The following is a 22,835-nucleotide window of genomic DNA, read 5'->3' on the forward strand; positions in this document are numbered from 1 at the left end:
TCCATCTAGCACGCATGTTAGTTATGATCAATTCATGGTCTCTTATCACAAATCGCACTGCAGAAGTCGAAAGTCTTACTAGTACGTGTAGGTCTGACACACGCTCTCTCTCTCTCTCTCTCTCTCACTTTTAATTTACTTCTATGACACTATCACATTTAATTAATAACTGTTCAATGAATGCTAATGCCATGAATTGATAGGCGATAAGTAGGTGACTATAGATTTGATAACGATGCGCATTTTGTTTTGGTTTCATTTGTGATAGGCTTAAAATTGACGAAATAAATCTATAGATAGAAATGCGGGTCTTGACAACAAATTTTATAAGATATTGTGCCGTTTTAGTCGCCCGCATTTCTAATCACATTTATCTTGCCAGACTGCCTAATTCAATAATTTAAGCTACGTGGCAACGCCTAATTTAAATCTATCGTTAAATTTATAACCTGCCAAAAGATATTACAAATTTTATGACTGTAACGTATAGAGATAGTCATCAATGTTATGCTATACGAATACTTATATCAAACTATAGATAACACTTGAAAAATTTCTGCTATCAAATCTTTTAAAAATATCTTTGAAATATAGCTATTTTCTATCATATTTCAGTTCGTTTATGAATTTATATTCAAAATGAAATACAATTTAATTTATGATTAATTATCGGAGGTATAGGCAGACACCATTAAACACATATGTATCTTCGGAAATACTTTTTATTCCTTAGCTGAAACGATACAGCAATATCAGTTATCGACAATAATATGATTATAATTATGTTTCTTCTCTTCAGCATTACGGGACAATTTTTAAAATGCTTTTACATATTGAAGCTGGCTGCTTATCTTAGGCAAGTGGCACAACATTTCCATGAATGGCTAATACTAAATTTATGGAATGCCCTAAATTCGTTAAATTGGTGCCATAAATGTTGATGTGGTGTATTTAAATGCATAATTCGAGTAAACAATATACCGATAGGTGCTGCTAGAGGCAGATTCAGACATGTTATTGTATTGTGTATAAATTGAAGGTAATGTTTTTTTTTTCCCAAATTCAATTCCAAATTAATTCTTTGATAGGGATATTCATATTCTGAACAAGGGAATAAGATGTTATTCATTCCACTGATTAAGTTTAATACTTAGTAAATGTATGTTCCATTTGTTGCTTCAATCAATGGATTAAACACTAGATATTCCATTTATTTTATTTAACATTATTGCCTTAAACAATAATATAAAGTAAGTTATTCTAATAACACACAGCTAAAATGTTTGAAGTACAGTTATGGCTTTCAAAGAAAACTATTTATAAAACAAACAGAAAAAACAACATTGTATCGGAACTAATTGATATTAAAGGAGCAGTCAAGGAAATCCTTCTTATGTAATGCAATTATGCACAGAATATAACTATATGTTATACTAATGTTATACTACTAACAATGATTAAGTGCATATGCATACCATAAATATTTGGCATAAAATCAACAGTTGTTTAACATTTAAAGTTATCTTTGCATGATTGCAAAGTTTATCTAATGTTAATAGTATGTGTAATACTTTATAGTTCGTATGTACGGATAAAACTATACGAGCACCGATTATGTATTCGATAACAACTAAACACTGAAGATGATATATTCTAAAGATATTCGCATAAGTTTTGTTCAAGCTAATTCGATGCAAATGTTTATGCATCAAGAGTTACTATGGATTGTTTTTTCAGTTGGTATTAGTAGGCCGTCTCGCAGCTCAATGTTTAAGTAATTTTCAATTATCCTTTGGTAATACTATGGACCAGCCAAATACGCGACGATCGAATCCACAAGAGAACAAATCACAGTTCATGTGCGGCTCCTCAGCCCAGGCCACCGAGGATACCATGCGCCGATGACCCTGACGACTGGTGCGTGGCAAACGCGCCACTCGCTGTCCATTCAAATCGAATAACCGTATCTGACGATTGTCATGCGGTATGGCAATAATGCCGCCTGTGGAAACGGCTAATCGATTCACTGACGAATCGGTTCGTATGGTAGCCAATGCCGAGCGCATATTTCGCAGCTCCCAAACTTTAATGGTGCGATCGTCCGAGCCCGAAACGACTTTGTCGTCGCGTGCAAAAACGCTGGAGGTGACCGTCTCAGTGTGTCCTTGAAACACCGATACGGCGGACATCGGATCACGAAAGTCCCACAAGCGGAAGGTGGTATCTCGGGAAGCTGTTACGACTAATCGCTGCGTGGGATGTGCCGATACATGGGTGAGTTCATGATCGTGTCCTGTGAGTGGCTGGAGCGGCTCACGTGTCTCCACATCCCACAAGATGGCAGTACGATCCCAACTGCCGGTAATTATCTGATCCATTGTGGGCAACCAATCGGCGGCAACAACAACTGACAGATGCCCTCCAGGACCTGCAAACTCACATATTGGAGTACGTAAAGTGTCTACCCGATCTCGATCCTCTATCTGCCCATCACTGTCATCCAATTCCTCCTCCGAAGAGTGCACTTTTCTGTGAAACAGTGAAATATTATTAGGAATTTTTTTTATACATACATATGTACAAAAAAGAGTATAGTTCCCGTTTCCAATTTCTATCGAATGCAAATCGGAACAACACTTGGCAGTAAGAATAGCTTGTAATAAAATTTCAATTCTATTGAAACTTGAGTTTAAAAGAAGAGGAAACAGGAACTTTATAATTGTACGCGTCAAATTACCACCTACTTGGACACTTCCCAATTGACAGCAGCTTGCCAAATATGCGCTGTGGCATCACCACTTCCCGTTAGCACGAGATCCCGATTCTGATGAAACTTGATGGAGTTCACAGAGCCAGCGTGTCCCTGATACTGCAATAAACAACGTCCGCTTTCTATGCCAAATATGCAGGCTGTGTGATCCGCAGATGCGGTACCTATTATGGGCTGTCCCACTTTTGCCGCCACCTGCCATATTCCGTCCTTGTGTCCACCGAATTCACGCACCACTGAACTGACCACGGTCTGTGCCTTGAAACTCGATACTATGCGACTTGTCTGGGCTTTGATTTTGTTGCTTGCCTTCACTTTGCTGCCACCTGTGGCGCTGCTTATCTTGGCCTTGAGACTCTTGTGTGTGCTTGAGGGGCCAGTGGTGGCGGTTGCCAATAGACTTCCGCCCACCTCATCGCATTGTGTGGCCGAGGGTGTAGCAGGTGTAGCGCATGTGGAAGTGGCAGCAGCCAGAGTGTTACAAACGCCACCACCTGCGCGCTGTTCACAAGCAGTTAACGCATCCTTACTGCTGATGGCATTGTCTAATTTATCTTGCACTGCAATAAGAGAAATGTCAAGATCATTATTATAGATAAGATATGCAAATTTTAACTAACGTGCGAGATTCTCCACATATAGCTGTTCGAATTCTTTTTCGATTTGTGAAAAGAGCAGATGTAAGCGTGCCCGAAATGGCGCATCCTCTGGTATTATAAACATGTCCTCCGTCAGGCTAGTCAGTCGAGCAGCGCGTGTTTTGGAGGCCTTCATAATGGTTACTTTTCACGCTATTTTTTCTTTTCCAAATGCTGTTCCCACTCGTATGTTCCTTGTTGTGCTTTTCTGAATCAAGTCTTTTTCTTATTCTTAGTCTATGTTGAAAACGCAGCAAGCCAAGCGTTTCCTGTCGACCAGCTTTAAAAAGCAAATCCAATTAGTGTGTAGACGCTGTGACGTTTATTGATCCATTTTCTGTACAATCTGAGCTACCTCATAAGGTTAACACTTAATATTTTCTGAATTATGGCTGCGCATCTACGAATACGATTTTTGCCAAAGAGTTGCAACAAATCAGCTGAAAAACACGAAGAGGTACAACAATAAAATGTTGAAAAAAGTGCTGCACAACGTGCAGACATTAATGCGCACTATGTACTGGTAAACGTCGAAAGTTCTTGGCGTGCCGTTGTGACTGTGCAGTTTTATTTACAGACAACAACAAAAAACATGTTGGCGTTTGCGGCACCATTAAACTAAATATAAACAAATTAAATTTCTGTTAGCTTCACCTAAAAATTAATAATTATTTATAAAAATTTATAGGTAGACACAATCACAATGCGCAAAACATGGGTTAAACGCGAAAACATCTACTACAAGCCATTTTACAAACAAAAGTCTAAAATGATACTACTACTGATCATTTTAGTTGGCATATCATTTATAATATATCAGGCTAGCTCTATCAATGAATTGCCAAATGTAAATGCCAAGTGGAATTTACAGCATCTGAAGCAGAAGCATAAACAGATGATGCAGGCGCTTGGAAGCAAACAGGATTACGACTTTGGAGACGCGGAAGCTGCGATTGCTGACAGTACGGGAGCGGCGGCTGAGCAGCCAATTAAAATAATACGGTATGAAAAGCTGTGATCTATTTAAAGCGATCCCATTGTTGTCAATTTATTGAATTGTGTCAACACAAAACAGCGGTACCCGCCTCTTTGACTACGATGCGTACAAGCCCAATTTCGATGGCAAGTTCTCCTGCTTGGACGGAAGTAAGGAAATCCCCTTCGACCAAATGAATGACAATTATTGCGATTGTCTGACAGATGGCTCCGACGAGCCCAGCACCAATGCCTGCGCCAACGGACGCTTCTATTGTAAATACCAAAAACGTCACATAACCGGACGCGGACTCGACATCTATGTGCCGAGCAGTCGCGTCAACGACAAAGTCTGTGATTGCTGCGATGGCAGCGATGAGTGGACAACGCCTGGCATCCAATGCCCAAATAAATGTGCGTAGTAAACAGGAATTACCTTAGGTAGCTTTACAAACAGGGAACCACCCATTTCTCAATCGCAAACTGAACGGAATGCACTCCATTTTAATGAATTGCAACAATTACGAAGTCTGTCTCTCGCATTACCAGCGAGAGTTTGTAGTAATGTTTTGCCTCGAATTGCGATAAAATTGTAATTTATTCTAAAACAAAAGACATTTAACAACCTAAGTAGTTCAAATAAAGCATAATACGTAAGCACTAACATTACGACTTCCCCCATGAACTAATCTGATGAATGAAGCTGAACTCAACATTATATTTCTCTTAAGCAATAAATTTAAAAGAATTTTGCAAAGTAGAAAGATCACCCTCCATTCTATAGCACATATAGGATATAATCTTATTAAGTTTGAAGTGCTGTGTAGATACTAATATTAGCACGAAAAAAAAAAATATACTACATAATTGTAAATGTAGCGATTAGAAAACCAAAACAATTTATTTTTCTCTTTAGACGGCTGTATATATTATATATTTATGATAACTAATCACTGCCTAATATTAGTCGCAGCGACATACATTTTTTCCGGAAAAAAGAAGAAAGATTACTAACAATATTGCGAATATCAATTTTGTGTGGATAGAATTAATTTAATTCAATTATTGTTAAACTAGTAGTCAAATGGGAAAACAAGCATTGAAATATTTAATTTACAATGCAATTTTGTTACGTGGAAGACAAATTTGCGTGAGATGCGTAAGCGGATAATATCCGCTTAGATTAGGTAATAAATTCAAATAATTTGAAAAGAACCAACAAAATATCAAATAAATAATATTTAACATAAAAACGTGAAATACAATCAGCATGAATATGATTTTGAATTAAAATGTTATTCAAGATCTCATCATTTAATCATTAAATGAATTACATTAATACGATTCTCATAATTTCTCATATCACACCTGAAATATGTAAATAGTTGAATTTAAAGTCTTCCGCAAGTTTTAATATCTGTAAGATTTTCCAGCCACTAGCTTTCTCTAGCTCATCAGTTGAAATATGGAACAGGGTTGATTGTATCCTGTCTGCTTAGCTGCCAAAAGTCCTGCTTCGACAACACAGACATCCAACCAATGCCTCATAATGAACTCTTCGTTGCCAAACTGAGCAGATAATGTATTGTTAGAAAGAGGAATACTTCAGACCAATAGAATACCTACATCCGTTTGGTTGAGAAAGTGTATGGGCAAGAGTTCCTTTCTATAGTCAACGAGGGGTAAGTAGGTCACCTCATTATCGCGACGCAACATCGATTTTAGGGGTACCAATGCGGTAAAGTGTCCGGGCGTATAGCTCAGTGCGATCGGGGATTTGCTGCAGAAGTTATGCGCCAATAAGAACGGTATATAAACGCCTGTGAAATATATATACACGTATATACAAATTGTTATAATTCTGTTTAAGAATTCTTAAATGTAAAGCAATATTTACAATTCACGAAATATGATGTTTAAACGTTTAATAATCTCTCCTTGTTTAAGTATGAATGGAATAATTCGTGTATCTGTATCTTAAACTATACTTTAAATTAAAATTATTATTTATTAAATCGAATTATGTTTTCTGAACCATAGTTTGTGAATTTTGAAGCCGTCTTTGAATGACTTCATCATCCGAAGCGTTACAATGGCTTACAGAAATATTTAGACCATCCAAAACTATGACACAATATGTTCAGTGTGTACCTATGTATATCTATCTACACATGAAGTAGCATTTAAGAAGTGACGTTAATAAATACATCAAATTCTATAGTTACTGAACTTCTTGCATGAATTTTGCAAAATTATAGAGAATGGTGCACGGCCTCTACATGTACCTTGGAAGCGTGCAAAGTCAATAACCTCTCCACGTTTATTAAGTACGTTTTTAATGCCATAGACAATTATTGGTCGTCGGAGAATATGGGCCAGCACGAGTATATGAAATTGCTCTAATGGCTTTCTTGGCTCGCTGGGCAACATCACAACATTCTTCCACTCCGAGATCCATTGCGAATCGTCCAGTGCGAATGGCATATGACGCTTTTCGTGCTCCTTCCATCGGTCAAAGAAACTATTCAAACATTCGTATATAGCATAGCAAACCTCAGTTGAAATAGGACTACTTACAGGTGCTGACGCCGATACAAGGTATTGGCTAGCGCACTCCTTAGTATATTTTTGCTATCGTTACCACCCCAGGTGGCCTGCTTGGCTGCGTCGAGCAGACAATTCCCATTGCTGTCATTCCGAAGCGAGTAGAGACGAGATTTTAAGCATACTCTTAAGGTGTCGGACCAATTCAGAGCTGGTGGATCCATTTCCAGCTGCAATTGCACGGCGGAGTCGAAAAGCTCCTTGTAGAGCTGATCTCGTATGTCAATATGGAGTTTCCGCATCTCTAATGGCAATGCAAAAGTGGCATGAACCAAAACATAGTGTCCAACATCTCCCCATTCGAATATATTTACATAGTCCTCAGTTTCTTCAAGATCAAAATAATCGATGTCACCATCAAAGGGCTCAGGCTCATGAACTGTATCCGAATTTGTTTTATTGGCAATGCCTTTCTTTTCTTCTGAAGCTCTCGAAACCGTATTAACCACATTCCCGACCTTTTCAGGACCAAGTGAACGCATAGGTCTAGCGTAACCTGCAAGCAGAAAAAGGAATTTTGAATCGTCGGAATAGGAAAATTATCATTTCAATCAGAATATCACAAGTGTATCAGATAAAATGATAAACATGAGATGAATTGCTAAAGAAATTCTTAAAAACAAAATGTTTGTTTAAAAAAGGCGCTGCAGACTCCATTTAAAAGCTATAGCGCGCGAATCTAGCATATATAATGTGTAAAAATTGTATGTAATGTATCAACATTTGAAATTAAATTAAATCGAACTAAATCATATAGCTGCAATGGTAACTATTGAACTATTGTAGCAATTCAAAATGTAGAATACGGTATAACGGTCATAGGATCATTGCTTTCTAAGCGACTAAAAAATATACCTTTTGCACTGAATTCTGGGGCAACACTTATGCACATTTTTTTATTACTCTGTTGTTGCTGTTTTGGATGCTGGCTGGTCATAACTGTGGTATTATTTACTGCCGTCCCAAACTCTGACTCCACTGACCGGAAGCGAGTGCATTGGGACGAGGTTTGAAGTCCAAATTTATCCTTGAAAACTTTTTCCAATGTAAAGAAAGTTGTGGAATCCAGCGCAGCACTGGCCCAGTCACACATCGAAAGCATTAAGCCGTCGTTTCCCATCACAAAATGAAAGCCATGGTCTTGCCCATGTGAGGGCGATCCAGTTAGCCTGTTCAGGGCTTGCATGTCGTTAGCTTCAAACACTGTCTTAACCCTATCTGTTAACAGCAGGTACAGTTTTAGTTTTGTTGCGCCGCCCGCATCCACTGAAATTCTAGCTAGCGCTAAGGGGGCTTCCTTGCGATCTCCATCTACTGATCCCCATACTTTAGCCAAATTATCCTTGACTTCTGTACGATAAACGATGTTTCCGCAATGGATCGAAATTATGTTGACTTTGCCAGATATTGGCCAATTTAAGGCGGATTTATGTTGATTCTTTAGCATCTGCAAGTAGACATCACGCTTGATCAAATTATTTTTGGTTTAACTTTTGCTTACCAGTACGAGCTTAATAAAAACTTCACAGAAGCTTCCATTGGGCTTACAACACTTGCCGGTTTCCAAACAATGTAAAAAGTCCAAGACAATTTGCAATTCCCGTTCGTCCATTTGCAACGGACCGGCAATGCATCGTTCAGTTTCTTTTACAATGCTTAGATCCATAATATACCTCGAATAAAGCGAAAGAAAAAAATTCACAACAAAGTAGAATTGTCTTTGCAATTACGACGCATGTAACTGCGTGCGGCTTCAAATTCTGTCAAGTTTGTATGTTGACAAGCGTAGCAAGTAAATATGACCATCTGGCAGCGCTGTGTGGTGGAGGTGGGAAAGCAATAGAGAAGAAATTTGCGCGCAACGATTGTTATATTCCTGAAACTGATTTTGCCTTGTGGTAGAATAATCAACCATAAAAGAAAGTTAAAACTTGAATATTCCACGTCAGAGCTTGGTTATTAAATTAAATCAAACTATTAAGGCAGCCCAAATATTTTCTTCAAAAAGAAATCAGTCTTCGGATAGATTTCTTCATTAAAACTCGTGACATTGAGGGAAAAAATGTCGTTGAGTAATGTGTACACAGCTTCGGGGAAGACGATCGTTTTAAAATAATTCACAGAAAAAAACTACATGAAAATATTGATAACCTAAAAGATAGGCACAAAAATGTAATACATACATATACGATCAGCATGAAGAGGCGAGTATATAGAAAGATATGTCCGCCTGTATGTACACCAAAAATGTGTAAGCCAGGAACAACTTACTTGGTATGAAGCCTTAGTCGTATGCGGATTAATTGTATTTCAAACATATAACATTATTGCATATAGCGGCAGCAGGACCGATCGATGCAAATATCAATCCTAGCATGATAACTTTTTTATTTATAATTTTTATATTTATCGTAACTAATAATGCCTCATGATATTCAAAAGATTCATCAAAGCCGATGTACTAAACTATCGTAGACCCGATCGCTGCAAAATGAGCAAAAACTTTTTCACATATATCATTCACAAAATTGCATTATCTATCGATGCACTATATCATATAGCTCCCTTAACAACGATTCGTGCAAGAAAGTTGTAGTTAAAGGGAAAGAATCGAGCTGTATTTTTGATGAATACAAAGTCATTTGAGTTATTTGTTTAGTTCTTGTTTTATTACCAGACTTGGGATAAATCATCATTCACTTTGCAATTTGCAGAGCATTCTATTACATAAATATTTATGAGAAATAAACTCTAAGCACAAATTTAGCTCTTATTGAAGCTTAGCAGTAGCTTCTATGTTATGTAACTCTCGCTTGTTCATTTTTTGTTTTTTTTTGTTTTGGTTTTAAACTCGCAGCACATTTGAAAATTGTTTGTGTTGATGAGTGTATACATTTTTGTTTTTGTATTGCCTAATTTGTTTAATTGAATTCCAAGCCGTACAATTTACACAGACAAATACTAGCGCAATTTTGAACTGCAAATTCTACGAAGGTACGAAATATTTGTTAATGATTTAGATTTAACTTTAGCGGCTTATCAATTAGTGTTAGTTATGTATGTATTTATGTGTAATATCGATTCTTGTTTGTGTTGAAATGTGCGCAAGTTTTTTTCTGAATATCGTTAAAAGTTTCTCGTTAATAAGGAACACTCGCCATTTGTTTATGTTTAATTTGTTGTTATTAATAATGTGACAATTTGTTTTCAATTGCATTTTTAGATGGATCCACTCATTAGTTCCACATTAAATCCGAAACGATGGACTATATATACGTACACGATACATAGAGCAAAAGTTTTCTTTTTTATAGTCTTACAACAAATTATTACATACAATACATTCTTTAGACGCAGTAGTTGGGGTTCAATTATTTTTACGTTATTTTCCAATCTGCTCATTCACGCCTGCCTGCAGTTAAGTTTTTAACTTAAATTATGCTCACTAAACGCTAAGTAATACTTAATCAGAGTTCTTGTTTTGCTTGTTACACAGTGTGTCTAAATACGTTGGATATAGCTTGATAAATGTGGATGTGTATTAGAGTGTCTATATGGATATGGTTATGGGGGGTGAACATCGAAATAAATTCATTAAGAAATCGATCCTACAATTTAAATACAAGCAGTATATCAAATCACAAGCGTCTAAATAACAATAAATAGTTAAAAAGAATTTTGTGTCCTTGTTAAAATAAATGAGCGCTCGAAGAAAAAAAAAGAATTCTCTTTTATTAGAAAAAATATTGCACTATCGAGATTGTTAGGCTGGCCAGATAAAACAAGATGCTTAGAATAAATCTTTTGCCGAAAATACAATAAATAATTTTAAATGTAAAAGAATTTATGAAAAATATAACTAACATACAAGCAATTTGTATGTTGTAGGAGAAATATAAATATGAGATATATATACCGTCTGTGTAGAGGAAAAGTTTGGAAAAATATACACACATTCTATTTTTCACTCGTACAAATAATTGATTTGCAATTTCCAAGCTTTAGCAATCAAATCATGGTTTCTCCCCAAAAAATGAGATATAAGATTTACAAATATAGAGTATAATTTAGCAAAACATATACAATTAAGTGCCATGCAATCAACTGAGATATAAATTGTTGTACAATTATTAGTTGAGGGAATAATTTTGACAATTGTAATAAATGGAAGATGAAAAAAACCAAAATAAAAGTAATTTGAAATATAAAAATATACAAAAAAATACCTGTTGCTTGGCACAACAAATTCACTTGAAGGATTTGATTTAATAGTAACAAAAAAAGAAGAAGAAAGATTGAGATATATGGTATATGATCGTTGTACCGTTAATAGAGTGAGATAGAGAGGCGACATTCAACTAAAGCTACAAAACTATATATGTTATGTTATGTGTATGTGACATTTAAAAGTATTATCAATTATCAATTAATAATAAGGTATAAAAATCTAACGGCAAAGCGTATAATACAATTTTTGTAGTTTACGTTTCGAGCGACACTGATGATGATTGTGCGAATGATTTGGCTGATGGCTGTGATTCTGGCTATGATTGTGGCTGTGGCTGTGACTGTGGTTGTGGCCGTGGCTATGACTGTGCCTGTGATGTTGATGATGATGATGATGGCGTGGATGAGTTGAATGATGTGCATGATAGACTGGCTGCAATTGTAGTGGCGTGTGTGCTTGTTGTTGTGGCGGTTGTTGCATATGGCTTTGATGATTATTTGACTTATTTACAATAGTAGCCGTCGTTGTTGTTGCTGCTGTTGCCGCTGCAGCAGCTGCAGCCGCTGCCGATGTTGATGCAGCACTGAGCGCAACCGCTGAAGAAATCAAGGCTGCAGCCAAACGCGATGTTGAAGCTGTTGCTGCCACAGATAGAAGAGATGTGGAAACACCATGGTGTTGCTGCAATTGTTGCTGACGCAGATGCTGCAGCTGCTTGCGTTTAGCTGCCGCTGTGCTTTTGCGCATCGCATGCAAACGACGACGATGATGGTGTGGATGCAATTGAAGCTGTCACTTCGACGATTCTTCGCTGGCATCCACCAGATTTGTGTTGTTGCTGCTGCTGCCCGCCCCATTGTTTGCAGTCGCCGATATAATTTGTGATTGCTCATTGTTGCCTTGTTGCTGCTGCTGTTGCTGCGGTGTGTTGCCTTGTTGCAAATGCTGCTGCTGCTGCTGATTGAGAGCGTGTACGTGTTGACAAAATGCTTGCAGCACCTCGAAATGCGTCATCAAATTGGCCGGTTGGTTGTCATAGTGAAGGTGCCTTGTAATGGGCGCATTAAGGCGGCGCAACATCTCAGTAAATAATTTCTCCTCCTTGCGTATCCAGGGCCGTCGATCGTCCTGCACTTGATACGGCGTCAGATGGACGTGTATGTTCATGCCTGCGAAACAAAGTCATAGAGTGGGAGTTTATGGGATGGTCGCTCAAGCAGGTTGTACTTACCCATTCGCGTGAGCGTTTCCAGCAGGCTGCGTGATGTTATCCATGTGTTCTTCTGGCCACCATGTCCACCATCCAGCCAATACATGTCTGTAATTCTCGACAATAGACGACACATGCTGCTGTCATCGGGCGTTAGTGTCTTTAGATAGTGGAACTCGTAGATGAACTGAAAATTGAAATAAAACAATGGAATATTTATTGAGTTAGCCTCGTGTCTGAAAAAGTCGGGCATTAGGATTGTTGACATGTACAAAAATATCGATATACGCTATAGAAATGTTGAGCTATACTTTAAAATTCCATAAGAATTTTTAAATAAAGATAGGACTTCACTTTAAAAACTATATAATAATAGCGATTATGATTGCACATATTCTGCTTAATCCTTTCTATAGTTTGGTAGAGCAACAAGTACGTTTTAAAGCCAAAGGAAATGTGAAAAATAAGAACAATTTCATAAATAGATCAATAAGTATTATCCAATGCGAATTATCAATGCTAGCATAGCTAATAAGTTTCATCATGTCTTCCTAAATTATTTTATACGATTTTATTTGTGAGATGGGGACAGACATGCAAATATTTATGAATTTTTCTTTGCTTCCGCAGCCCTTTAAACACAGAAATAATTGACTTGTTTGTGTAAAACTATTTGTAAGGCTGATTTGCTGATTATTATTTGATCTATTTAGAATAAAAGTGAAGACTAAATATTGACGAATATGTGAACTAGCAAGCACAATTGATATCTGCTTAGGCACTTCTTTTGAATCAAGTAGTAGTCTCAGGTTATTTCGAATATAAACGTATTTCAACGTAATCCCAACTTCTATTATATCTAGACAGGTGTTATATCATATATATTTTCTCAATAAAGTATTGTGGTGTAGATTCCATAACAAAATTGATAATTTTTTGTAGTTATTCCCAATTGGGCTGTTCAAAACTAAGGTCTGAGTTATATATGATCGTTGTAGACTTAATGATAGTTTTCCTAAACAGTTGACTACAACTGTGACGGTTTTAACGTTGTCAACAATCCTATTTGAGACATGAACAACATTTGTTAGCGATTTTTACACCAAACCCGACTCACTTGATTGAGCACGACGCAGCCCTTGCTAAAGCCAATTAGCACGAGCTTGGACTTGTCCAGATTTAGGTTTTCGCGCCACCACAGCGGATTGCTATCGGTAATTACACGAGACTGTTGCTGCTGTTGTAATGACGGCGATGTGTGTGTTGCTGATGTTGCTGTTGCCACGCCTGCGCAGTCATTGTTGCTATTGCTATTGTTGCCACTGTTGTAGTGTTCCACGTTGTTTGTTGGCGGCGTTGTTGCTTGTGAGGATTGCTGTTGTTGTTGCTGTTGCTGCTGCTGCTGTGACTCTTGAGAATTGTTTGCATTGCTGTTGGCGGTGATATCGTTGCTGCTGCTGCTGTTATTTGCTGCTACTGCTGCAGCAGCCGCCGTCGCATTGTTTGTCCCACTGTGCGCATTATTGGTTTCCGTTTCCGCTGATTCGCCAGCGACTATGGGAAATATAACAGCGCCATCTGCATCGACTGTGACATTCTCCTGCACCTGCAGAATATCGATGTCCATCTCCTGGCTGCTATCACTAGCCGTAGACGATGACGACGATGAGTCCGAGTTGGCTGTCGCATTGGAGAGCGTTAGAGCTGCGGCTGCAGCAGCAGCTGCAACGGCGGCAGCTGCAGCGGCTGCCTGCGCCGCCTGGTCGAGTATCTCGTTCTCGGGTATTGAGATCAAGCGTTGCGACAAGTTCTGCAACAGTCTGAATAGAAAAGTTGCAATATAAAACGGTTATTTAATAACTCTTCTAGAGACTATAATTGTAATTGTTGACTCACTTTTCCAAATGTTGCAACGCATGGTTCATCGGCGTATGGTCTGGCACGCCGGCATTGTTTCCACGCACAAAGTTGTCGAAGCAGCTAAAGGTCTTGAATTCCATACTGAAAAAAATAATGAATTGCAATATTGAAGAACAAATTGTTACCGATTTCCTAGAACAAGTTTACAAGAGTGATTAAGAATAAGAGAGATATTGAAGGAAATAAAGCAATCTTGTCTACGAACTGATATCTTTCCTATGGCACCTTTGAAAAAGGATACGCTATATTGGCAAGTCTGGATACAAAGTTTGGAGAACATAGCTGTTAGGGTTCAAGAAATACCGATGTTCATACAGACGGACAAGTTTTGCCTTGCTGCTAATATACTCGTAGGTATCCCCACTGCCTGCTATATAATTAATAAATTATTCAAACTCTCTCTGTTTTGTTGTTTTCAACCATTTCGAATTACATTTTAAATAGTATTCTTAGGTATTAACATGTGAGAATAAACATAAAGGAAATTAGGTGGCGTTTCGATAATTGCTTTTAACATTTTGTTTTATTATTCATTTTATTAAAGGCCTAATAAATAATATGATTACTATTTCTATATACAAGTAGCTAAGAATATACAAGTGGAATCGGGAAATCTTTTTAACATGTGTTCTGAAGCCTTTAAGGTGCGTCAAATGGTCATTCGAAACACACTTCTGCTGCATTTATAATTCATTTATGTCGCATGAAGAACATATTTGTCGAATTCAATATTTTTCCCCTTAAATTTGACTTCTATTGAAGCCCGATTTATTAGGTCGATAATAACGATTTCTAATTTTTATAGTTTTCTAATCATTATAAATTGCATTTTGTTACTCACCGAACCGGTCGTATGACAATGATGTGGGAACGTGGGAACGCCTCACGCAGCAATATTGCCGAATTCTCCAGATTATACTTCATGTACCCTCGACTGTCGCGATTCGTTTCCATGCTCTCCGGAAAGTCCTGCACATCGCCACCGAAGTATATAATGGCGGTGGAGTCCTCGACATGTTGCGACTGTTGACGCACAATCGGCGGACAGTAGACAATGTCATTGGCACGATTCTGAAAACCGGCCACGGAGAAGATTCGAAATGGACCCGCCGAGGTGCTTGGTGTGCATAAACGCTCTCCGCTGCCGCCGCCAAGCATGCCCTCGAAGTTACGTATGCGCTCTTGTAGTTGCAGAAATTGATCAATGGTGAGCTACAGAGTGGTGGAAAGAGAGGAAATGATATTGAGAATTAGAGAATTGTCGAAGCAGAGAAATTAGTGTGTAAGTCTAACAAACACTTTTAGACGCAGATAGTTCTTCAAAACTCGATTTTATAAACATACATATGTATGTGGAATTAATTTTGAGTTGCTTTGCTTCTTCAAATAAAAGTCTTTTTGGTCCTTTCGCTATCTCTGAACTTTGGTTGTTTTTTAAAAAACATCAATTCTACATAAGATAAAAAACTAATTTTCAGGAATCGAAATAGTTTTTTCCAAGGCATTTGGTGTGGCGCACAACTTTCCAACGGATAAGGCTTGCCTTTCTGCATGTTCCAATATTATCATAAGGACTGTCAAATTGTTTCAGAATTACTAAACCAAAAGTCCAAATGGAATTAGAAATTTTTTTCACAAAAAATTTATAGAATGAAAACCTTTTTTTTACAATTTCCCAAAAAGATATAATTTAAAACCGTAAAAGGAATAAACATTATAAGAAATGTTCGAGTTATGGAAAGATATTTTAAAGACAGACACAAATAATATTGATTGATGATCCCCACGATTATGGCAATCCCAGATAGTAAGAACTTCTACATAGTTGTTTTTAAGAAGGCAGTTCAGGTACTAACTAAAATACCAATTATTTTCAAAATATTCAAATATATTCAAAATGTAATGCACGAGAACGAGTTCAATTTCAATGTCCGCATCTAAAAGGCGTCTGTTAATGACCGCGGCACCCAGACAGACAGGCAGACACACCTGCCAATACGAGCACGATGTAGAGTCGTAAAAATTTTAATAACGCCAACCGACAAACAACAGACTTGCCTCTATAAATACTCTGAATAAACACTAACAAGCCAAAGAAACAAACAAACAAGCGCCCGCCACCATCGTGCCACACATTCTAATAGTAATCATCGTCATAAGCATCGCCCGGTCCGCCACAGCAGCCGACAAAACGCATGCGCGTATCCTCCATGCAGAGTTTGGCATCCTCCTTCATCTCCTTGAGTTTGACCCTCACTTCCTCGCGCATCAGATTGCGACACATGGCCACCAGGCCCATGCCCAGCAGCATATAGATGAAGTTGATGGCCAGTTTGGAGTGCTGGTCGGTAATGCTTTGCAGCTGGGACACCTCATTGGGATCGGCGGTGATGTCCTCGCGTAGCTTTTGCGTAGCCGCATCCACATCCGCGGTTGTGGTCAGTGAGGCGCCGGGCACAAAGTCTCCGAAGCCAATTTTGCACAAGGACGTCATGCAGAAGTAGAAGCTGTTCAGGAAGCTCCATTTCTCCCAATTGGCAAACATTATGGTGCCCGTCAGCACATAGAAGAAGATGACCCACAGGCAGGCTGTGGAGGGCACAATGACCTTCTTTCTCGGCTGGCTCATGCCGCCATAGCTGCCGCTCTCTAGTGCATCCAGACGCCCATCGTAGGACCGCTCCTCCGTGCAATCGTGCATGGAGCGGTAGAGAAACTTGAAGGATCGCGCCAGCACGCGTCCCATATTGAGGAAATATAGAATATACAGTGGTATGCCGAAAGTAGCGTAGATGACGGTGAATCCCTTGCCCCAGGGAGTGCGGGGCACCATATTCCCATATCCGATCATTGTGATTACGGAAAGGCAGAACATGAGGGCGGCCGGAAAGCTCCAGATTTGCTCCGGACTCCGTCCCACATAGCCGTTCTTAATGATGGCCGCTATTTGCATTTGATAGTCCTGCAGTACGGCGTTTGTAACATTCGCCCATTGCGACTTATTGAAGATGTTGTGCTCCTCAGTTATATACCAGAGCTCCTGAGAGCAGTTCTGACGCAACGCCAAAACGTGCGCCGCCGTCGTATCCACATATTCACGTTCTATTTGCATAAAGGTTAGTGCCCCACATATCGCATAGAAAACAATTAGGGCGCCCACGCCCACCTGCGTGCACATGAATGTGACGAAATTCCGGCAGCAGCGCTTCACACGCCGCCTCGGCTGATTCGAGGCTGTTGAGGAGATGGTGGACGAGGCCATGCCACCACCGCCATTGCCTGCCACTTGTGGCGAGCTGCGTTTAAACTTGTTGCTGGACATGTCAAAGAAATCACGTCCCCCTATTTACATAGCCATTATATAATTGGCCCGATGTAGCGGCGTTTCCTTTTTGGCAGCAAACTGCAATTATTCCGGCAATTGGATTGTTGTTGCTTTTTCAAAATGTTAAATCGGTTAAATACGCAAAGGGAAAACTTAAGTATTCATCTGATTGCTATAAATAAAATGCTCGCCACGCATTTCCATCTATAAACACAGGCACACACATCTTCTCTCCGTGTAATTTTTCACGCTTTTTCCACTCGCACTGCTCCGCCTCGACACGAACAAATAAGAAAAGCGCGCGTTCCGAGCGACCGCCAAAAGCGAACTGGCCAGCGAGCTCCATAAAACTATTCTGGCGAGAAGAACTCTAAGATGCTGCCTTCGTTTCTCTATACTCTTGCGATACTGAAAAGAGTACAACTTAAAAGTCATGCTGATTTTGTCGACTGGCGTGCATTCATCCATCGGCCTCAGGTAGTATGAGAAATTTCAAATATACTGGTGTTTAAGTTTAAAAGGAGCACGATATCAGGAAGTCTAAGGCTAGTGACTCTCTAATATTGACAAATCCAGCCTGACGATTGATTTGTTCTCAGAAACATACACAACTTGTGGGCCCAAAAATTATCTGAAAAGTTTGCGTCGTTTGATTCACTTGACATGAAAAATTAGTCTCTCATTTATGTGCCATGAAGATTAGATTTTGAAGTATAGTATGCACTTGTGTGCTCTACTGATCGATTTGATTCATTTGTATCAAGTAGACTGCGATCTTTTAGCAAGGGGTACCGTCCAGTTTGTTTCGTGACCGATTTATATAAACTGTGCAATTTTCGTAGCGATTAGTCCAATGTTTGTTATATGGAAATTCAATTAAATCAGCTATTGGTGCTTGAAGCGGGCTTCAGTTAAGTGATTCGCATGAGAAGCGCAGAGGAGGGCTGTGTTTTTGAATGAATATTAATTTTAATTTTTTATTATTTTTTTTTTATTTTTTCATTTTATTATTGATCTTTTTCGCGCTTAAAGCGGGTTTATTTAAGTGTTCGGCATGAAATGAGCTGAGGAGATTATTAAGGAGAAATTAATATTACTTTTATGATAATTTATTAATTTCTATGTAGTTATTTTTCCTTATGATTGTGATTTTTTGTTGTTTGAAGCGGGCTTCTGTTAAGTGCATCGCATGAGAAGCGCAGAAAGCAGTATTTTTAAATTAACATTAATTTTATAACTTTCATTTAATTTTTAGAACTTTTTCCTAATAATTATGACCTGTTTGGTGCTTAAGGCAGCTTTCTTTAAGTGTTTGGCATGAGAAGCGCAAAGGAAGGCGACACATAAAAATGTATATGATTTTTACGACAATTTATTTATTTATTTCTATTTATTTTTCATTATAATTATAATTTTTTTTGGTGCTTAGGGCAGCTTTCTTTAAGTGTTCGGCATGAGAAGCGCAGAGGAGGGCGGCACATAGAAATTAATATTACATATTTTTATGACAATTTATTTATTTATTTATATTTATTTTTCAATATCATTATGTGGTTTAACCGCGTTCAATTTAGTTTTTGGCTGAGAATGATCACTTTTTTAAATATTAATGAATTAAATTTCATCTGGCATGGAAAAGGCATAGACATTGAAACTCGAAAAATATCATACCATCACCTGTTTTGTTTGTTTCCTTTAATGCAGAAACTTTATGCATATTAGAAACTATGCAGCCCAGAAGCTAGCTTCAATAATAGAGAGACGAAACTATTTCCTATTCGAAACGCAGCTTCTTTTCTTTAGACACAGGGTTTTTTATTTGAGAGACTAATACGGCCCCGAAGCTAGCAATATTCTTTAAAAGCTAGAGGAAACAAATGTATTTTGTAATTAAAATAGAGCTTTGAACACAAATTTGATGGCATAGGGTATTTGAAAGTCGAACAACATCGTGTCACCTAATTTTTCATTGCAGAGCAGCTAGTGATGATTAACTCTCTGTTTGATTTAAAAATATATATTTATTTACACACATACATATACATACATATGTATGTATAGGTGTGCATGTACATATAGTATGTGCGCCTGTTGTGTGCGCTTCCTGCTCTTGACAGTCTATTTGTTTGCGGTTCGAATATTGACATTTATTGAGAATAAATAATGCCTCCTTAGTGCATAAATATATTAATATGTGTGATGACTTGATTCAGCACAAATCTAGTATTTGGCAATCGCAATTGAAATACACACACATACAGACACGCATATACAAGTAGTACGTATTAGAACAATTTTGTTGAGTAATTTTCTCGCGTTCCAAACAAATCTCCAATTGCGTTCGGAAATATCAGCATAAAAAACAAGAAAATAAATACATACAAGAAATGTTTTATGTGCACGCAAAAACAGCAACAACAAGAACAACAACGACGGCGCACAAGCAAAACAAAGTGTGTATAAATATAAACAAAGAATAAAAAACGAAAGAGAAGCACAGAAGAGCGTACAGTGGAAACCAGCAAAGCAACGTCGAACGGTGAAATGTGCATGTAACTGCAAAGCTGAGCAATGATGTAATTTAAATTGTCGCAATTTCACTTTTAGCGCGTTTTTGTTAACGTAGGGCCAAAGAAAACACTTTCAGCAATTGGGGGTCATTCACATTCCGTTTAGCAGGTTTTACCTGTAAAGCGGTGGCGGCGGCGGCGACAGGCCACATACAACAGACAACAGATACACAAGAAGAGGAAGAATATCAATGAATACGCAAAAACGGGTCAGCGGCGTCGAAGCGGTAAGCAGAGGCAGAAGCCGACCTAGACGCAGACGTCGGCGTTACCGTCAGGCTTTCATAATTGCACTAAGCGTGGGCGTCACTAGGACTCGCCCGGGGGGTAGTGGCGCGAGGGGGCGTGCTCTGACTTTTGTTGCAATCACCTTTGCAGTCGTCGTCAGCAGCGCTAACGCCAACGCCAGCGTACTACCAATGACCCTGAACGTTGCTAACGCATTGCCAAGCGCAGCAGCAGCAGCAGCAGCAAAAGCAACTCAACTCAGCGCAGCGCTCTGAGGGGTGAAATGCGTAACGAAGAGATAGATTTTTTTCACACACACACACACACACACACATTCACATAAACACGCACACACACACTAGAATATTGCACAAATTCGTGCAAAATCGCTTTTGGAACTTTTCGCGCACTCGGCTTGCATATTCTTGTGTTTTCTATTTACTTACGCTGTTTTTGTTGTTAACTTTTGCGCGTTGCAGTTATGAAAAATGTAGCTTCCCGCGTATTTTTGCTGCCTGCCTTTTGCGTTTTTCTTTCGTCTGTGTTTTCGCGACGAATGAGAGACCGAAACCGAGGCCGAGACCGAGAGACGAGACGGCGGCAGACGTTGAAAATGTGTTGCACTCTATTTCGTTGGTCGCTTTACAAGCGCCTGTGCATTTCTTTTATTGAAAATATTATTATGCAGTACATGGCCATATTTATAACCGAATTTGTTTGCATTAAATACGATTAAGTCTAATACACAATTTCTCGCACACGGACACGACAGACGACGACGATTCGAAACCAGCTGGATAAGCCAAAAATATTCGATTCTTAAGCTCTGCTTCATGCTGAAATGACATTAACAGTGAAGCGCCTACGCTTTCTAATCGATTTTGCATTTCTGCGTTGCCATCTGTCAAATACAATTACTGTTTTCATTGATGTGGCAGCGCCATGACAGTTTGCGTTTCTTCGATTTAAAAACAAGCGTACGCCACTCAGCTTTATTTAATGCTGGCGCCTAAAAGCATTTCTTTATTTGGGGCTTAATACCATGAGAAGTAAATATTAGTTTTTAGCGAAGAATGCTGAATTATGGCAACTACTTATATTTTTGGATGATACATTTTATGTAATGGAAATCCACAAAATGTAGACATTATTTATTAATTTTTCCTAATGCTTAATTTAGATTAATTCTATGAGTTAACATGAGCTAAGATGATTAAATATTAATAAGCCTATCAAGAGATGAAGAGGAAACAAAATTCAAACGTTTTAAATATTTTATTTTAAATTTTAATTAAATTTGTTTTGTTATCAGTTCTAACCGGTTATTTTTATTACTTTACAGATATGATAATCCATAGTTTTGGAAATAGAGGTAAGGCTCTTATATGCTGGTAATAGAATTATACCGCTTTAATATTTGCTTAAATAAATACCAATCGTCTGGCGTTGCGTTGCAATAAGTGTGCGTCAAATATTTTCAAATCGGTATAGGCGACTCGTTTATATCTATATTGTCTATATGGTGTGATTAAGGTTAGTCAGTTTGCATTATTACATCTATTTAGAAATTATATTTTCTATTATCCGTTATCCTTCAGTAAGCCGAAACTGGGGTACCAGCTGTTGTAAATTGCCTAAAATTATCGACCCTCCAATTATTTTACAATTTAGAAGATTTTTTATTTTACAATTTAGATTTTTTTTTTCAAATAAAACAGTGTAACCTTGGCCTTTGCTTTAACCAATTTTCAAAGCACTTTGTTATTTTATGAAGACGGCATATTTTTGTTTCGTAATATAAATAATAAAGAAAATAAAAATAAAATTTTTTCTTATAATTATGACGTTTTTGGTTGTTGAAGCGGCTTTAGTTAGACGCTTCGCATATAAAAAAAAAAATTTTTTTTTGTGATATTTTTCTTTCTCATAATTACGTTCTTTTTTGAATGTTTTTACCTATTCAATGAATTATTAAATAATTTAGCTAATTAAAACACTATTATTTATTGCAAATTGGAAAACATTTGGATTTTTTAAATGTTTATCTTATCTTGAACAAATGTTTTAATCACTTTGTTCCTTCAGAAGACGCCAGCTCCAAAACAATCTATTGAAAGTCTGCAACAAAAAGATCCAAAATTGACAAAACTATATTTTGTCTCCTGAAATAATCCAGAACTCAAACAGCAAAGAAATGCCTAACCTTAAGCGTTTATGCAAAAATTAGTTTCTGCTTTAAAAACGTAGCTTTTTAAGCTATGCCAAATATTTAATTTACTTCAAGCCTTGGTTGGCTGCAACAAATAATGCTAATGAAAAACAAAAATTTTCACTCAGATTTATTGAATTTCAGAACAATTTAATAAA

The 22,835-nt window shown here is 37.9% G+C and overlaps 5 protein-coding genes across 6 annotated transcripts; 1 reads left to right on the plus strand and 4 right to left on the minus strand.

The window, feature by feature from the left end:
* Nucleotides 1-1,274: 1,274 nt before the first annotated feature.
* On the minus strand, nucleotides 1,275-3,832 carry LOC115620601 (WD repeat-containing protein 37). The gene is made up of 3 exons (XM_030513914.1): nucleotides 3,391-3,832; nucleotides 2,745-3,330; nucleotides 1,275-2,529 (listed from the first exon to the last, which is right to left on the minus strand). Exons 1-3 carry the CDS (start codon nucleotides 3,542-3,544, stop codon nucleotides 1,782-1,784), a joined length of 1,488 nt encoding a protein of 495 aa, XP_030369774.1. The 5' UTR covers nucleotides 3,545-3,832; the 3' UTR covers nucleotides 1,275-1,781.
* LOC115620603 (glucosidase 2 subunit beta) lies at nucleotides 3,832-5,047 on the plus strand. Of its 2 annotated transcripts, XM_030513915.1 has the most exons (3): nucleotides 3,832-3,865; nucleotides 4,097-4,410; nucleotides 4,484-4,805. In XM_030513915.1, exons 2-3 carry the CDS (start codon nucleotides 4,112-4,114, stop codon nucleotides 4,803-4,805), a joined length of 621 nt encoding a protein of 206 aa, XP_030369775.1. In that variant the 5' UTR covers nucleotides 3,832-3,865; nucleotides 4,097-4,111. The 2 variants fall into 2 exon arrangements, with proteins under 2 accessions (XP_030369775.1, XP_030369776.1); XM_030513916.1 differs by lacking the exon at nucleotides 3,832-3,865 and having other exon boundaries at nucleotides 4,112-4,410; nucleotides 4,484-5,047.
* Nucleotides 5,048-11,409: 6,362 nt separating this feature from the next.
* Nucleotides 11,410-11,993, minus strand: LOC115621417 (histidine-rich glycoprotein-like). Its single transcript, XM_030515066.1, has one exon. It carries the CDS (start codon nucleotides 11,960-11,962, stop codon nucleotides 11,435-11,437), a length of 528 nt encoding a protein of 175 aa, XP_030370926.1. The 5' UTR covers nucleotides 11,963-11,993; the 3' UTR covers nucleotides 11,410-11,434.
* LOC115621415 (UPF0565 protein C2orf69 homolog) lies at nucleotides 11,982-21,229 on the minus strand. Its single transcript, XM_030515063.1, has 6 exons — nucleotides 20,915-21,229; nucleotides 15,187-15,557; nucleotides 14,322-14,426; nucleotides 13,543-14,245; nucleotides 12,447-12,612; nucleotides 11,982-12,384 (listed from the first exon to the last, which is right to left on the minus strand). The coding sequence occupies exons 2-6, from the start codon at nucleotides 15,501-15,503 to the stop codon at nucleotides 12,008-12,010; spliced, it is 1,668 nt and encodes a 555-aa protein (XP_030370923.1). The 5' UTR covers nucleotides 15,504-15,557; nucleotides 20,915-21,229; the 3' UTR covers nucleotides 11,982-12,007.
* On the minus strand, nucleotides 16,410-17,905 carry LOC115621416 (TWiK family of potassium channels protein 18). Its single transcript, XM_030515065.1, has one exon. It carries the CDS (start codon nucleotides 17,665-17,667, stop codon nucleotides 16,483-16,485), a length of 1,185 nt encoding a protein of 394 aa, XP_030370925.1. The 5' UTR covers nucleotides 17,668-17,905; the 3' UTR covers nucleotides 16,410-16,482.
* Nucleotides 21,230-22,835: the final 1,606 nt, after the last annotated feature.

The sequence above is a fragment of the Scaptodrosophila lebanonensis genome, unplaced genomic scaffold (genome assembly GCF_003285725.1).
Source record: "Scaptodrosophila lebanonensis strain 11010-0011.00,11010-0021.00 unplaced genomic scaffold, SlebRS2 tig00000024-arrow-pilon, whole genome shotgun sequence".
NCBI classification, from domain to species: domain Eukaryota; kingdom Metazoa; phylum Arthropoda; class Insecta; order Diptera; family Drosophilidae; genus Scaptodrosophila; species Scaptodrosophila lebanonensis.

What these genes read in the sequence shown, in the direction of transcription:
- LOC115621417 (XM_030515066.1), bottom strand. Translation starts at nt 11,962, where the DNA reads ATGCGCAAAAGCACAGCGGCAGCTAAACGCAAGCAGCTGCAGCATCTG.
- LOC115620601 (XM_030513914.1), bottom strand. Translation starts at nt 3,544, where the DNA reads ATGAAGGCCTCCAAAACACGCGCTGCTCGACTGACTAGCCTGACGGAG. An exon ending in ATATGTGGAGAATCTCGCAC is followed by an intron (nt 3,331 to 3,390) that starts GTTAGTTAAAAT and finishes CTCTTATTGCAG; the next exon opens with TGCAAGATAAATTAGACAAT. An exon ending in GTCAATTGGGAAGTGTCCAA is followed by an intron (nt 2,530 to 2,744) that starts GTAGGTGGTAAT and finishes ACTGTTTCACAG; the next exon opens with AAAAGTGCACTCTTCGGAGG.
- LOC115621415 (XM_030515063.1), bottom strand. Translation starts at nt 15,503, where the DNA reads ATGCTTGGCGGCGGCAGCGGAGAGCGTTTATGCACACCAAGCACCTCG. An exon ending in GCGTTGCAACATTTGGAAAA is followed by an intron (nt 14,246 to 14,321) that starts GTGAGTCAACAA and finishes TTTTCTATTCAG; the next exon opens with ACTGTTGCAGAACTTGTCGC. An exon ending in GGAAACGCTCACGCGAATGG is followed by an intron (nt 12,385 to 12,446) that starts GTAAGTACAACC and finishes TTTGTTTCGCAG; the next exon opens with GCATGAACATACACGTCCAT.
- LOC115620603 (XM_030513915.1), top strand. Translation starts at nt 4,112, where the DNA reads ATGCGCAAAACATGGGTTAAACGCGAAAACATCTACTACAAGCCATTT. An exon ending in CAGCCAATTAAAATAATACG is followed by an intron (nt 4,411 to 4,483) that starts GTATGAAAAGCT and finishes AACACAAAACAG; the next exon opens with CGGTACCCGCCTCTTTGACT.
- LOC115621416 (XM_030515065.1), bottom strand. Translation starts at nt 17,667, where the DNA reads ATGTCCAGCAACAAGTTTAAACGCAGCTCGCCACAAGTGGCAGGCAAT.